This window comes from Trypanosoma melophagium (genome assembly GCF_022059095.1).
Source record: "Trypanosoma melophagium isolate St. Kilda chromosome Unknown ctg7segment1, whole genome shotgun sequence".
In the NCBI taxonomy this organism is placed as follows: domain Eukaryota; phylum Euglenozoa; class Kinetoplastea; order Trypanosomatida; family Trypanosomatidae; genus Trypanosoma; species Trypanosoma melophagium.
The window spans coordinates 407,448-422,017 of NW_027125191.1; the positions used below are offsets into that span (position 1 = coordinate 407,448).

A 14,570-nucleotide genomic window follows, 5' to 3' on the forward strand; every position below is an offset into this window, starting at 1 on the left:
AAAGAATAACAATAACAAATAAATTAATTAAAATAAAAGGTACAATTACAATATGAATAAAACATCTAGGGAACACAACCCATATATGACACTCATTTCTATATATATATATATAGATATATATATAATTTTACTTAAGAAGTTTACACGAAAACAAAACAAAAGAGAAAAGAAAACAGAAAAAGAAACACATAGATAAATAGATAGAGCATTAACAAACATCTTTTTTTTCACTCCACAGGAACCAAAAATGATGCTGCATCACGTAACCATTCTTCTTGTACCACTGAAACATCTTTCATATAACGTTTCGTCGTGCGCACCACACTATTAAAAATAACCAAAGCTGGTTTTTTACGCAGAGCAAATAATACTGAAGAGGGATGAAGATGTACTACCTGTTGTCCAACAATTGTCTGATAATTGCCTATCTTGGCATTGTAAAAAGCTCCATTAAGACAAAAACCATAACATAGTGCACGTCGTAATAGCTCAAAATCACGTAATTTAACTGCTCCAAATTCTTGTTTATTAGGTATATCAAATGATGTATCATAATCATTATTATTATTATTATTATTATTATTATTATCATTATCGTCACGTTTACGTTTCTTATTCCATGTCTTATCATGTCCAATTCCTATGCGGTGTATTTTTGATAAAAAGGATGAAAGTAATTCATCATCATTCCGTTCACCAAGAATTGTCATAAGCTGTGTTATTACATCTTCTGCTTTAAGCATCTGACGTTGATTGATAGCATTTGCCTCACACCACATCTGACGCTGCTCCTTTGGAGATCGTTTATAAGCATGATAAATACTAATCAATGTAGCATGATCACCAGCAGATTTGGCGAATGCAGCTTTACACCTATCGGCACCATCTTTCATATCACGAGAAGTAATAAATAGATTTTCTGTACTCGTCATGGCAATAGCAACAGCGGCATCATACTCAACACCCAGTGCTTTTCCAGCAAGTAGTACAATAGCCGCCATTGGTTCAATAGGAAAGTCTGTTAAACGTCTACCAAGAGCGGTGATGTGTCCTTGTCGGTCCAAAGCACCAAGCAAGAGTAATGTCTCTTCTGCTTTTGCCACCGCACGTGGATTTGGGGCATCCATAAATTCAAATTCCATAATTTTATTAATATGAAGACTTTTCATTTGTAAAACCACACTTATGAGAGAACTTCGTTGAATTTCTGGTATTGTGTTTTCTGCCAGAGATTCAAAGGCTTGAGCAGTATATAAACGATAACATTTACCTGCTGCTACACGACCTGCACGACCTGTACGTTGTGTTGCCTGAGCTCTACTTACATCTACTTCAGATAATATTTCCATACCTGTTTTACTGTTAAAATGTTTTGCTTTTACTACTCCACTGTCTACCACGTATTTAATTCCTTCTACTGTAATGGATGTTTCTGCTATATTTGTAGCGAGAATAATCTTTCGTTTTCCAGGTGGAAGTGGTTCAAAAACCATTAACTGTTGTTCATATGGCATTGCTGAATAGAGTGTTAAAACCACAAAATCTCGAATATGATTAGGTAAATGCTTCATTCGCTGCTCAAGAATTCGTTTAGCGTCTTCAATTTCCTCTTGCCCAGTGAGGAAACACAAAACATCACCCGGTTCTTCCTTTTCATGAATCTGAAGAAGTGTACTTACAGCAGCCTCAACATAATCCGCTTGAGGTTCTAAAGTATGAAAGATAGCAACAGGGAATGTACGACCATGCACTACACCTATAGGGGCATCCCACCAAAATTTAGAAAAATGTTCTGCATTAAGTGTAGCTGACATAACAACAATAGAAAGTGTTTTTTTCCTTCTTCTTACAATACTTTTTAAAAGACCAAAAAGAACATCCCCGTGCAGTGTTCGCTCATGCGCTTCATCAAGAATTAAACAACGATACCGCAAAAGATCTGGATCTGACTGGATCTCCCGTAACAAAATACCATCTGTCATATACTTTATTCGAGTTTGACTACTACAAGTATCATCAAATCGCACAGAATACGCCACTTCTCCACCAACACGTCCTCCTCTCTGTTCTGCTACACGTCGTGCAATACTTACAGCCGCCACACGGCGTGGTTGTGTACATCCTACAATTCCCTGTCGTTGCTCAGGTTCACGAGAAACAATATGATCCCAAACATATTGCGGTATTTGAGTTGTCTTGCCAGATCCCGTTTCACCTACAATAACAACAGCATTGTGACGGCGAATCATACGCACAATAGCCTTGCGTGCTTCCGCCACAGGCAACAGTCTCACACCCTGTGGAGCACTCACTGTATGATTGGTTGACGGACGAGAACTCATATATATATATATATATATATATATATATATATATCGGATATTGTTGATGATTCTTCTTTTTATGGATGCTATATCTTTCTTTCGTTCTTTTTTTATCCTCTTTTTTGGAGGTTACTTTACTTTGCAGCGACAACAACCAAAAATCAACAAAGCACAACACAGAAGCTCAGAAAGGTGACCACTGTATTTTTATCACAAGAGATTTCCAGAACTGTCTACAAAGAGAAACAGACAAGAGAAGAAGCTGATAGCAGTTCCCATTGACCCCTTAAGAAAGAAGAAATAAATAATTAAAAAAAAAACAAAGGGTTAATTCTATCCCTCAACGAACAAGCAAAGAAGTAGCAAAAACAAAAAAAAACAGCAATAAAAACCAATGATATTTGGAGAGACAAAGAATAACCTAAGCCTTACTTCTCCTTCAAAAAGGAAAAGAAAAAAAATTTTTATTTCTTATCTTTGCCTACATATCCAATTATTGATATAATACATCACGAAATATTCTCTGGTGGGTTTTAACTAATACATACAGAACCAACGAAATGGAAGTACTGAGAGGCCCTTTTAACCCGCCTCTCCGCTTGGGAAGGTGTAGGTTAGGCTGAATTAGTTGGGCTTTCAGAAAACTTACAGTTCAACAGACTGTAAAGATAAAAGCCTTATATTTACCATTAAAACCCATATAATATTTCTTGCCTGATAAAGTAAGGAACAATCATTCTTTTCGCAAGCTTTCAAAAAAAAATATATATATATAGGACCCAAGAAGCAAACGAATATCTGGTATAAGTAATATTTTATATGATTAAAAAATCATAATATTAACATTAGTAAAGGCCCAAAAACTATTATTTCCTATCATACTTCGTATCATGAACGTATACCTCCTCTTCATGGGTATCACTAACATTATACAATCTGGTTGTTAAACTATTCGAAAATGGCACCGTACAATGTAATGTGGGACCCAATATATATCGTTTGCCTTCACCATACATACCCTGCTTTATTTCTGGTCGCCAGACAGTTGTTGGTAGACGTTCAAAACTTTGATAACGAACAGAACCCCCACCAGAACCACTTGTTATAAAATCTGTTCCATTAAGGTGATGTATTTCTAACAAATGATCATCACCGTTAAGATAAGCATGAATCTTATGTTTAGATAGAAAAGGAAGTATGCGATCACGAAATACCTTATTTCGCGACATTTTAAATCCATGCATACTACCTGACAATAGAGCTTCATGGTTGAGAACTAGTCTCCATCGGTGTTGCCTTATATCATCAAAAGGACGAGCGTCAAAAAAAGCATCTCCACTTTTTACTTGTTTTTTCCAGGTCTTCTCTTCGTAGCTATTCATAACAAATATATCCATTACATCTGCTGTACAGGATGGTGACCCTTCGCTATCCTCACCCTTGTTATTCTTCCAATCATTTGTTTTTGTACAACTTTTAACCAAAGGAATAGTAAGGCCAAAATATGAAGCCGGAAAGAACCACATTGGGTTTAACTTACTATACTCTATCAATACTGAAAGTTTTCCTGCTAGGTCATGGTTTCCTGCTGATATAAGAAATGGTACTCGTTGAAACTCCTTATGGGAAAAAGGACGTTCAAATGTATTAACCCACTGTTCATCCAGAAGAGAACGAACTCCCACAGGGTAAAAATTATCTCCTGTAGAAACCATAAATTTTACCCAATGTTGTCGCATTAATAATTTAAGCTGTCGGATAATCATATTTTGCTCTGGTTTAGGAGCTCCCCAGTCACCTATAGCTGCAAAACAAATTGGAGGAATTGATTTAGGAGATAATCCACGTTTCCCTTTAAATGATACAAGCATATCAAAACGCACCATACAAGTTGAATAGTTAAGTCCATTTGAATCAAATCCCCATTCATCTTTTCGATAATTGTCTTGTGACTGACAACATATCGAAAAAGGTGGAAGTCTTACTTCAAGTATCTGCGCAGAACGGGAACCCTTTTTCTCGTCCTTTGTCCTGTTTAAAATGAACTTTGTTCGTATATCCATTTCTGGTGAAGAAGGGTTGGTGGTACAGCTTTTACACCGGACTTGGTGTACTTCAAGTAAAGGCATAAGCTCCATTGTTACCACCAGAGGGGTTGTTTCTCTCCTTTCCCTGGGACATGCAATAGCGAAGCTTTCAAATCGTGGATGGGGCCAACACCCCTGCGGTGCCTGCACCACATCGCCCCATGAACCACTGAGCCAAAACTTTTGGCTACCAACGTCCAGTTGCGGGTAATTTATTGGGGTGCTGGTGGTGCCCGCGATGGTGGAGGGCGTTGGGATGGCGATGAGGTGGAGGATCGTGACGGTGGCGGTGGCGAGGAGGACGACGAGGAGGAGGAGGGCGAGACGGCGGGGGCGGGGGTTCGAATGGGCGGCCGGCAGGGGGCCGGCGGGGGACTTCTCGGGGTCATGTCGACGGGGCATGCGGAGGAGCCGGAAGAGACGCATACTTCAATTTATATTGATATATAGATATATTGATAGAAAAGGGATAGATAGAAAAGAGGTTTATGAGTTATATTATCCATTCGTACAGAGTTTGGATTTTTTTTTTTTTTGCATCGGGAGGAAAGCCAAGAAGGAAGAAAAAATAATAATAATAATAATAATAACAACATGTATTAGCTAGCTGCATACTGAAAGGATATCTCCACCAAATTGAAGTTCTATAGGTGTATTACCAAAAAAGTGCTGAAACTGATAGGCCGTATAAATATGAAAAGGAATATCTACTGGTTGTAAACGAAGCCACTCTGCTCGTGCAGCATCACCCATTGGTGTTTTTGCTTTTAGGGCAGTTGAAAGCAACTGATGTCCTGGATAAGTTGCTTCTGCCCATTGTTCCGCAAGTGCCAGAGAAAGTGTAATTGGAATCGTCCTACCACGCATTGGACGGGGCATACGATCATGAAACATACGAAACAATATGTACACAGGAGGCACAATAATGCACGTTGGTGCAAGGTACATTTGATACTTCATAAACCGATACGCCGTCCAAAACTGTTTCTCCTCCTTTGTACAAGGTAATTCATCCTCCACACAGAGACGACGACAATTATCCATGAGAATTTTAATATTTCGCGTCTTATCACGTGTATGACGTTCACTAGGTATAGGATATAATGGAACTCTATAATGCAATCCATCTGTTCCCTTCCAGGCTCTCGCTGCTCCATCATACTGTTCCATATCATCCTCTTCTAATGTGGCGGCTTTGAAGGATGTCTGCGTTGCGCCAAGTACGGTCTGCGCAAAGTCTGAGACAAAGCCCGTCATGGCACTTGCGAGGTCAAACAACGACGGGATATTCTCAATCCCGGTATTGTAACGTGACATGATGGAAGGGCTAAAAGGACAAAAAAAAAAAAAAGAAACCACAAACACGAAACGGACACACACACACAGAGAGAATCTCCCCCGTGTTTCAATACTCTTTTTTGTTTGTTTTTTATCGGCCTTGTTTCTATTGCTACCTTCACTACCCAGAGAGAGAGAGAAAGAGAGGGAAACAAAAAGAGAACTAGGTACCAAGAGTATAGTGAGAGAAAAAGAAAAAGATAGGAATTTTACAGGGAAGTGAGTACTAAAAACAGAACAAGAATAAAATGTACCCTCATCATTACCCTTTTTTGGGAACAAATAAAAAGAAAAAAAAACACAGGCAATAGTAACAAAGAACAACAACAATAATAAGTATAATCAAATAACCATAAATATTTTAAAATATAAAGGATACGGTAATAACAAATGGACGAACACCCACACATCTTCATTTATGGAGTGGGTTTTAATAAATCAACCTCAGGACGTGCAGGAGCTCGTAACATCTCCAACTGTCTACTACCTTCCTTCATAGGATGTAAGAAAAGTTTTTTCTGTCTGTGAATACGGATATACTCAGGACGTTGTTTCTTCTCTAGTACTTGTGGTGCTTTATCTCTAAAACGTCTTTCAAGCTCAGTAGAATTTTTTAACGATAATTTCATTTCATTATCTGTTAAAGTGGGTGGTATTGGCTTTAAAACATCATTTGGTCGGTTAAAAGCGTATGCACGATCCATACGATTTGCAACGACTTCAGCAACATGAATCATCTCATCACGTTTATCCGTACATCGTATTTCTTCACATATTTGAGCTGCTCGTAAAACAATTCCAACAGCATTAGGATGAGAATGAGAACATGCTTGTGCAAACATTGAACATCCTTCTACGTATTGTAAAAAAGTATCTTGATCTGGTTCTGAAAGTTCATTAAAGTTTTTAATTTGTCCAGAAAGACGCATTTCACTAAAGCACTCCAGAGCTTGAAGTAATAATTTCGCCTTGTCATAGCCACGATTACTATCTTTTACCTTCCAACGAGAACGCATCAAACCAACAATAGCATTAAGTCTATCACGCGGTGGTAAATCACTGAGTCTATTAGTAGAAAAAAGATAAACATCATTGTTAGAGTCTTGGCTATATTCTGCTAAACATTCCGTTGCCTCTCGTTCGTGTCCTACTTCATGTACCAATTCATAATTATTACCAGCAGTTAACCACCAATTCCTTGCAAAGCGACGTCGATCCTTTACTAAACTTTTATGTCGAGCAGTAGGATATTGATGCAAATTACGTAAACCTGCTTTCTGTTCAGTTAAGGCTACACTTGATGTAAGTATTGGTACTTCAGCACGTAACACTGTTGAACTCAACACGTTAAGCCGTAGTCGCTGAAACATTTCCCTATCTAATTCCACCAATAAAAATAAAATGAGACAAAATAATAATAATAATAACAAAAAAGAATAAATAAATAAATAAATAAACATCCTATTAAACAGCGACAAGATATCTATAGAAAATATACCACGAGCAAACAAAAAAAAAAAAAGAAAAACAATCAATAAGATAATAACATAATTGGGAAAAAGTAAAACTGTATGTGGGAAGTTTTCACTTTTATTGATAGAACCTCTTTTTTTAAAAAAAGAAATTATTCTACCAGTCACTCTTACCTTTTTTTACAGCACGCGTGAATGCCATCTTATCTTGTGTGTTTTTAAGCAAAGTTTTCTTCTTCTGAGTGTAAGTAGGTGCCTTTTCTCGACTTTCCTTTGCAGATTTCACATCCCTCTCCCTTTGCTTAGATCTTGATTTGTGAAATTTCTTCTTGTCATATAGTGTTCGAGGCCGTGAACCCCCTGATTGTGTACCTCTAGACAAATCTACAGCTTCACTATCCTTATTACCACTATCAGGCGTATTATCAATATTATCATCCTTCGTATCATCATCATTGTCTGAGAAGGAAGTATCTGAATTATTTGTACCACGTCGAGCCTCATAACCACGAACCTCTGCAAGGTCCTGGGCATCGTCATACTCATCTTCATACATCAGCTCCATTAACATGCGAATATTATCTTTCATGGTATCATCCACGTTAAACATCTCTGCAGCTGTACGATGATCATCCACGTGATGTGTGGTATGTGCAAGAGCACTAGAGAAATCTTCACCTACAGTATGCTCATCCTCATCCCCATTATCATCATTACCGTTAATCGCCTCGTATAGATCAGAACCTATAAATAAATTCAAGTCTACCTCACCATAGTCTCTATTGTAATCTGCTGATGTAATAGCATGAAAAGGGGCTAAAGGAGTTTCATCTGTGACCTTTTCCGTTTTCTGATTAGGACTAACTACAGTGGGAGACGGTTCTGTGAGTTGTGTTAAAATGTGTGGAACAATATTATCCATTGAAGCATCAAGAATAAAATGTTCTACATCATTGTTATAATACTGCAAAGCAGCTAAAATACCTTTAATATTAAAATGTGGCATAACATCTAATACAATACTTACAAGTGGATTTGTACTACCTTCTACATCAGAAGGGCTAGTTGAAACTACATTTTGAGTATTACTACTACCATTATTATTATTATTATTATTATTATTATTATTATTATTATTATTATTATTATTATTAAATAAAGTAGTCATATTACTTTGTTTCGTACACTCTTCAATAATACCAGTAATAGCACAAACAATGCTTCTCTCAGATGCTCCAAGTTCTTCCGCTTCTAATGTTGTAATGAACTTTTTCTCTAAAAGCATATCAATATGAAATCCTTGATGGACTAATTCAAGTAGAATTAATTCAAAATAGCGAGAACGAGATCCCAAAAAACCATCTGCGAAATCCTTACTATCTGGAACAGGTTCTGTTAAATTTCGTAGAACCTTTCCCAACATTAAATCCTCATCATCCATTCGTGGAGGCAAGAGTTCGTGTATGAGTACAGTTAAAGATAATTTACTATTTGATAAAAGTAATGCTGGAGGACCACTAACTTTTTGTGTAATATAACTAGTAAGAGCTTCATATGCAGAATTTACCACACCTTCTACGCAATAACATCGTTCCTTCGTTACAACTTTATTATACGTTCGAAATAATACAAGTATGGATGCGGTATTTATAGCAGCATTCACAATAGCCGAATTCGCCTTTGAAAAACGGTCACGACAGTTACTAATAGTTGTACAAGTTAAAATAAAATGTTGAAGAATAGGTGAAAGTAAATCCACTACAACCCGCAAATATTGTAGCATTCGAGAAAGTGGTACATAATCTGCCACAAAAGGAGCACAGTGTAATAAGGCCCAGACGTGTTTTACATGCCTATAAACCTGTTCAAACAACGGAACCACATCTCCTGCAAGTCGTTGATGTCTTCCTCTTGATACTTCCCGCACACAACGCACAGCCAATCGCGATGTCGCATCACACCATGATGAGGCCACACTTAACATACCGCACAAATACGTCGGATTAAGCAGAAACAATGCCGTAATAGCAGCAGAGGCGATAGGGCCGGAATGGCGTAATAATATAAGAGATAAGGGTAATAGTAATGATGGGGAAATGAGATCAGCAAGTCGGGCGGCCATATCTTGTACACTAGCACCACGCTGAAAGATAAAAGAGGTTGTGGTGGTTAATCGTACTATTAGTGTAATAAGGGCAAACTCATCTACAAGTTTAAGTGAACGTCGAAACGCAGAACTGTGGGCGGTATCTACAGCAGTAATAAGATTTTTTAGAGCAAGTGAAAGACTCTTGTGATTAGCGATAACCACCCAAAAGGTTTCATCATCTGACTCTGCTATAAGAGAGATGCTATGCCATGTCTTATTTGAAACATCCGTAGTTTGGAGAAAAACACTACAAATAGCCTCATCAGGATCGGGGAATGCCTCCTGCAGAGTCCTTGACATCGCAAAGGTATGCAAAAAATGAATATACTTTACACATCACAAATAAGAACAGTAAAGTCAGAAAGAAGAAGAGAAATATACAAAGAAAAAAATATATATATATAACAATATATAGATACAGATAAAGGGCTAAAAAAAAAAAAAAAAAACGGCAATTTATCGTAAAACATGATGTAAACCCTACATTCAGTAAATATCATCACAAAACGTACCACCAGATCATTTTTTCTCCCTTTGGTAAGGTCGCTCCAGAGAACCTTCAGGAGTGAGTGAATGAACAGATACACACGCACAAGATGGCACCCAGCACTGTACAGGAAAAAGAATTGACAAAAAAAAGAGCAAACTCATGACGAAACTCTAAGAAACTTAGAAAAAAAAAAGCGTGTCTCGGCAGACGCTTTGTCTCTGCGAACTTCATATTTTCCTTCATTTATCGCAACTTTTCTCCATTAAAGAGTGATACACGAACTCTTGAATGTCTGAAGTGATTCCACTTCTGTCAGACAGCATATGGTACCTGAAGAAAATTCAACATTAGCGGCCATCATTACACAAAGAAGAGAATTAGTCCTTCTTGTCGCACAGCCCTCGCTTCTCCTTGAAGTATTCAACAAAGTCATCAATAGCACTTGGCCATGCATCGTTAACATCATAGGTGTCATATCGCGTTAATACAGTAAACTCGAGAAACTGTTCCCACAAATCTCTACTAATAGACTCTCGCCGAAAGAGATCCTTTTTTGTGCAAAACATGATCCAATCCTCCAAATAGGGAAATACCCTGTACGCGGGAAAGAGCATTCGCCACAGCTCAACAGCTGAGTCTATGTTCATACCAGATTCACCCACACTCCTCGCCATCGTCTCCTGTGATCGCACCCAGCGAAATATAAAACGGTAAAACTGCCTGAACTGATCAGGGTCTCTGCGGAGCACTTCATCCACCCCCTCAATGTGAGCGCGAATTGCACAGAGATACGGTTTAAACTCGGGCCTGGGTGCCTTCACCAGCGCCACCCTGCTCGGACAATTGCCACCAACTTTCCTCACATGGGCACTCAGATGCCTCATGCCGCTCATGAATTCATCCTTTGTAATGCAAAGGGGTTTCTGCGCCGACCAACTCCACGCGAGGCAGTACATCGAGGTGTCATCTAGCGATACACCAATCATTTCCGCAAGGGTTTCCAGCTGCGGCAGGGACAAGACATCACCGTTACCACTACCATCACCACTATTCTCATTTCCATCTGGCTGGCCTATTATAGCCTGAAAAAGAGCATCTAACACAGAGTCCCTTGGATTGCACCTCCTACGCATCCGATCCTAATCCCTACCTAAAAGTTAGAATGTTGAAAAGCAACAACAAGAACAAAAAAAAGGGGAAAACAAAAAACTTTTTATTCTTTTCAATGTTACAACAAAGAATTACAAAAAAAAGTTATTCTACGTCATTTTTCTCCTCTAACTTTTCCACAAGAAAAAAAGTTTTGGACATTTTTTAGACGGAAAGTAAGCCATAGGTTATTGTAAGACCAAAGGATCATTACGGCATCCCACTTCTCTCTCCCTGTCGATCCGATGCAACCGTGCCATCACAGGCTCTCCCACAGCACAGACACCTATTTCCTTGGAGTTATAGGACGCGAGAATAGATTTACCTTTTCGTCTCGAGAAGGAACATAATAATATGCGGGATATGACTCGCAGCACCTCACCGATTCGTCACACGCATCATCTTCGCAGGATCGGTGCGATTCACACAGTTGCACACAGTATGAATGTTGCAGTGTCGCTCACCCGTCTTCACCCACCTTCCACCCTTCTTCTGCTTCACTGAAAAACTAACATCGCGACTGTGAATCATCTTAATATCCCCTCTTTTTCGCTTCAGTTTCCCGTTCTTCGTAAGCTTGCGCGGGCGGTCGGCCATTGCTAGTCTGCGCTTCTGCTTCGGCACCTTCTTCGTGCGCTTTCCCATCTTTCCACCACCCACTATTCCTTTTTTTTTTTTTTTTTACCCAAAGCAGCCTCCTTCCAGTGCCCCCACAGAGTTCTCACAGTCCCAGGGAATCCACACCTTCTCACCAACCTACACAAGAATAAAGAATAAAGAGAGAGCAACGGGAGAGGGGCAAGATAAACATAACACAATATCGACACAAACGGAGGAAGATGTGTTGATTACAGACAGAAAGAAAAAACGAGATAGTAAACAGTCAAACAAGATGGTATTATCGAGTGACCAAGATCTCCACCTCAACACCCACAAAAGAAATCCCCTCTTTTTTTCTGGTCTTTCATCTGAAAAAAGAAAATACTACAATAACTCGACCAAAGAAATAATTTTATCTTTTACCTTTCACCATTTGTACTATTTTATTTCCGACAAAGATAACTACAATTAGTAACATGATCTACCATTAAAACAGAACAAAGAGTAATACAACAGGTTTCAGTAATAAATTAAAAAACAAAAAAAAAATTACATTTGGTAGAGAGAAAGAAGAACAAAACAAAAAAATACAATGCGGAGGATATACAACAGTAACAGTGTCACAAACTAAAACGAATCATATTAAAGAATGGGAAACAAAGCATCACATCAAAAACATAAAAAAAAAGGGATGGATCAATAAAAACAAGTACAATACTGCACCACTTACATGGCGGTAAAATAGTTTTCCCTTGCTCTTCAAGCTGCAGCACTCCTTATAGTTTCTCATTGCTGCGATTGGTTACAGACCACTGTTCGACACCCGGTGATGCAGGATTCTCATCGTCCGCAGATTTCGACAGGTTCTTCTCTTCAGACATCTCTGCTTGCACGGCGTTGGGGAAATTCACATCATTGAGGTTGTCACATATGCGGGCACGTGGGATGAGGAGAAAAACCAGCGGGATTTGCAACAACGGAACACAAAAACCACCAACAACAATAATCCATTTCAGGTTGGAATAATCACAAGGCGGTTTTGTGGCCACTGGCAATAAGTATTCCATAATCAGTGTGCCAATGACGGAAGCCATAGACTGACCAAGGTTAGCGGATGCTGCAACAATGGCATACACTGTGCTCTCGCTTCCACGTGGACACAGTCGGGACAACAGAACAATCATGGGCATCCACCCCAGCATATTAACAGCTTCAGAAAACACGGCATCACCCAGAATGAAAACAACATGATCACTGACACGGGGGCGGTTCCAGCGCATCACAACGATGAGATCAAATAAATTAGCTAGAATAACAAGGAAACTTGTTACAATAAACGTCAACCAGTAGGTACGCTTGGAGAAAATGTAGTTAAACAGTGTAATACCACCAATTGATGCGACAACACCAATGATGCCGGCCACAGTCTGGTAAAAGCTCAAGCTGAAGTGCGGACCACCGGGGACACAATCAGGTCCTGCAGTGTAGAATGTGGAGATGGCACCCGGAAAACGCAAAATCAGTGTCTTCTGCAGGTATCCAAAGAGGTTCGCCTTCGCAATGGTCAGTGGCAGCGCATAGAAGTTAAAGCCACATAGTACAATAGAAACGGAAACGACAGTGCAGAGACGATTTGACCTGGTTCCCACAATAGAGACAACGGCAACTACGACAACGCAGCAGGTAATCAGAATGCAGTACGCAGACACACGCAAGTTACGGCGCATTACCTCTTTGTTGACCTCGAAAACTCCACAACAACACGGCCACGGTTCTTGGAACTCAAACGGCATCACCGCATTCTCCTGCAAACCGTAAGGTACGGCGTCATCATACTCCGCCATGTTCCCACTGTCAAGAGCGGGTTCGGCAGCACCACCATCATTCTGCTCCTCTGGTTTCATATCCTTCAGCGGTACCTCTTGTGTCAGTGACTGCAGCTTCAACGAATCCTCATGTAACAAGCGGGCATCCTCCAGGCGTTCCACACGGTTCGGCAGCTCACCAATCCAATTAAACAGGAAAAAGAATGCGGTAGCGAGCTGGAAGCCGGTTGCAAGGAATGCGGCAACTTGCGGGTATCCGGCATCACCCAAAGGACCCACGACTACCGTGGCCACGAGCGAGCCAGCCATGATGAAGCACCAAATCCAACTGACGAGTGCTGGTCCAGGACCAGGAACACGGCGCAACATACGACTGTAGTGGCCCTCTAGTAGAATGTCCACCAAAGCCTTACTGAAACAGTTGACAAACACCAGCCCAGAAGCCACCTGAGCGCTCGTGGTGGTAGCAGGTAGTAGACCGAACACGAGGGAAAGTGGGGAGCCGAGAATACACGCAGCAAACATGTACCATCGTTTGGAGTACCCGAAAAATGCAAACATGTCACTTACAACAGCTGCAAGGGGCTTAATAGACCACCCCAACATACCCACATTCTCAAGACGCTGGTAAGTTATGCCATCCACACCATAGCGGCGTGTGAACATTGCGAAGAGGGATAAACGCACCAAATAGTCCGACACACCTTTGCACATAAAATATGACATGGCAATGGAAAAGACAGGTTTGGGTCCGTATCCCTCCACCGCCTCCCCAAACAAGGGAATGTATCGCAGAAAGCCCTTGTTTGCGAAGAACTCTTTTGCTTCCGGGTGAATATAGCGTGGATCAGAGACCATTTCATTGCTCAGTGGTGGAGCGGGGTCGTCGCTGTTCGATGAGACATTGCCGTCTCTTGCACCTCTACCCTCTGAGTTGGCCTCTTGTCGTGACATTTTCCTTTTTTTAACTTAAACTATTCCCCCGACCCACACAGCGACAATTCCAAGTACAGAAACAGAAGGAAGTATATACACACCAAGACAATTGCGCCACTCAGTGGAGAGCAAAGGCAAAAACAACACAGAAAGAACAGGGAATGACAGCACCCTCTCTATCACACACACACACACA

At 40.0% G+C, this 14,570-nt stretch overlaps 7 protein-coding genes across 7 annotated transcripts; all 7 read right to left on the reverse strand.

Annotated features, from left to right (window-relative positions):
* Positions 1–230: 230 nt before the first annotated feature.
* On the reverse strand, positions 231–2,345 carry LSM04_003376 (protein of unknown function DUF1605; the record flags this gene model as incomplete). Its single annotated transcript, XM_067333991.1, has 1 exon — positions 231–2,345. The coding sequence occupies one exon, from the start codon at positions 2,343–2,345 to the stop codon at positions 231–233; it is 2,115 nt and encodes a 704-aa protein (XP_067186294.1).
* An 848-nt stretch (positions 2,346–3,193) lies between these two features.
* On the reverse strand, positions 3,194–4,840 carry LSM04_003892 (Calcineurin-like phosphoesterase domain; the record flags this gene model as incomplete). The annotated part of the gene is made up of 1 exon (XM_067333992.1): positions 3,194–4,840. One exon carries the CDS (start codon positions 4,838–4,840, stop codon positions 3,194–3,196), a length of 1,647 nt encoding a protein of 548 aa, XP_067186316.1.
* A 177-nt stretch (positions 4,841–5,017) lies between these two features.
* Positions 5,018–5,731, reverse strand: LSM04_003656 (uncharacterized protein; the record flags this gene model as incomplete). The annotated part of the gene is made up of 1 exon (XM_067333993.1): positions 5,018–5,731. The coding sequence occupies one exon, from the start codon at positions 5,729–5,731 to the stop codon at positions 5,018–5,020; it is 714 nt and encodes a 237-aa protein (XP_067186301.1).
* Positions 5,732–6,168: 437 nt separating this feature from the next.
* Positions 6,169–7,122, reverse strand: LSM04_002634 (uncharacterized protein; the record flags this gene model as incomplete). Its single annotated transcript, XM_067333994.1, has 1 exon — positions 6,169–7,122. The coding sequence occupies one exon, from the start codon at positions 7,120–7,122 to the stop codon at positions 6,169–6,171; it is 954 nt and encodes a 317-aa protein (XP_067186269.1).
* Positions 7,123–7,381: 259 nt separating this feature from the next.
* On the reverse strand, positions 7,382–9,673 carry LSM04_001827 (uncharacterized protein; the record flags this gene model as incomplete). The annotated part of the gene is made up of 1 exon (XM_067333996.1): positions 7,382–9,673. The coding sequence occupies one exon, from the start codon at positions 9,671–9,673 to the stop codon at positions 7,382–7,384; it is 2,292 nt and encodes a 763-aa protein (XP_067186239.1).
* Positions 9,674–10,240: 567 nt separating this feature from the next.
* On the reverse strand, positions 10,241–11,657 carry LSM04_007290 (Potentiating neddylation domain; the record flags this gene model as incomplete). Its single annotated transcript, XM_067333997.1, has 2 exons — positions 10,241–10,985; positions 11,395–11,657. The coding sequence occupies 2 exons, from the start codon at positions 11,655–11,657 to the stop codon at positions 10,241–10,243; spliced, it is 1,008 nt and encodes a 335-aa protein (XP_067186441.1).
* A 731-nt stretch (positions 11,658–12,388) lies between these two features.
* On the reverse strand, positions 12,389–14,392 carry LSM04_006874 (Biopterin transporter family; the record flags this gene model as incomplete). Its single annotated transcript, XM_067333998.1, has 1 exon — positions 12,389–14,392. One exon carries the CDS (start codon positions 14,390–14,392, stop codon positions 12,389–12,391), a length of 2,004 nt encoding a protein of 667 aa, XP_067186425.1.
* Positions 14,393–14,570: the final 178 nt, after the last annotated feature.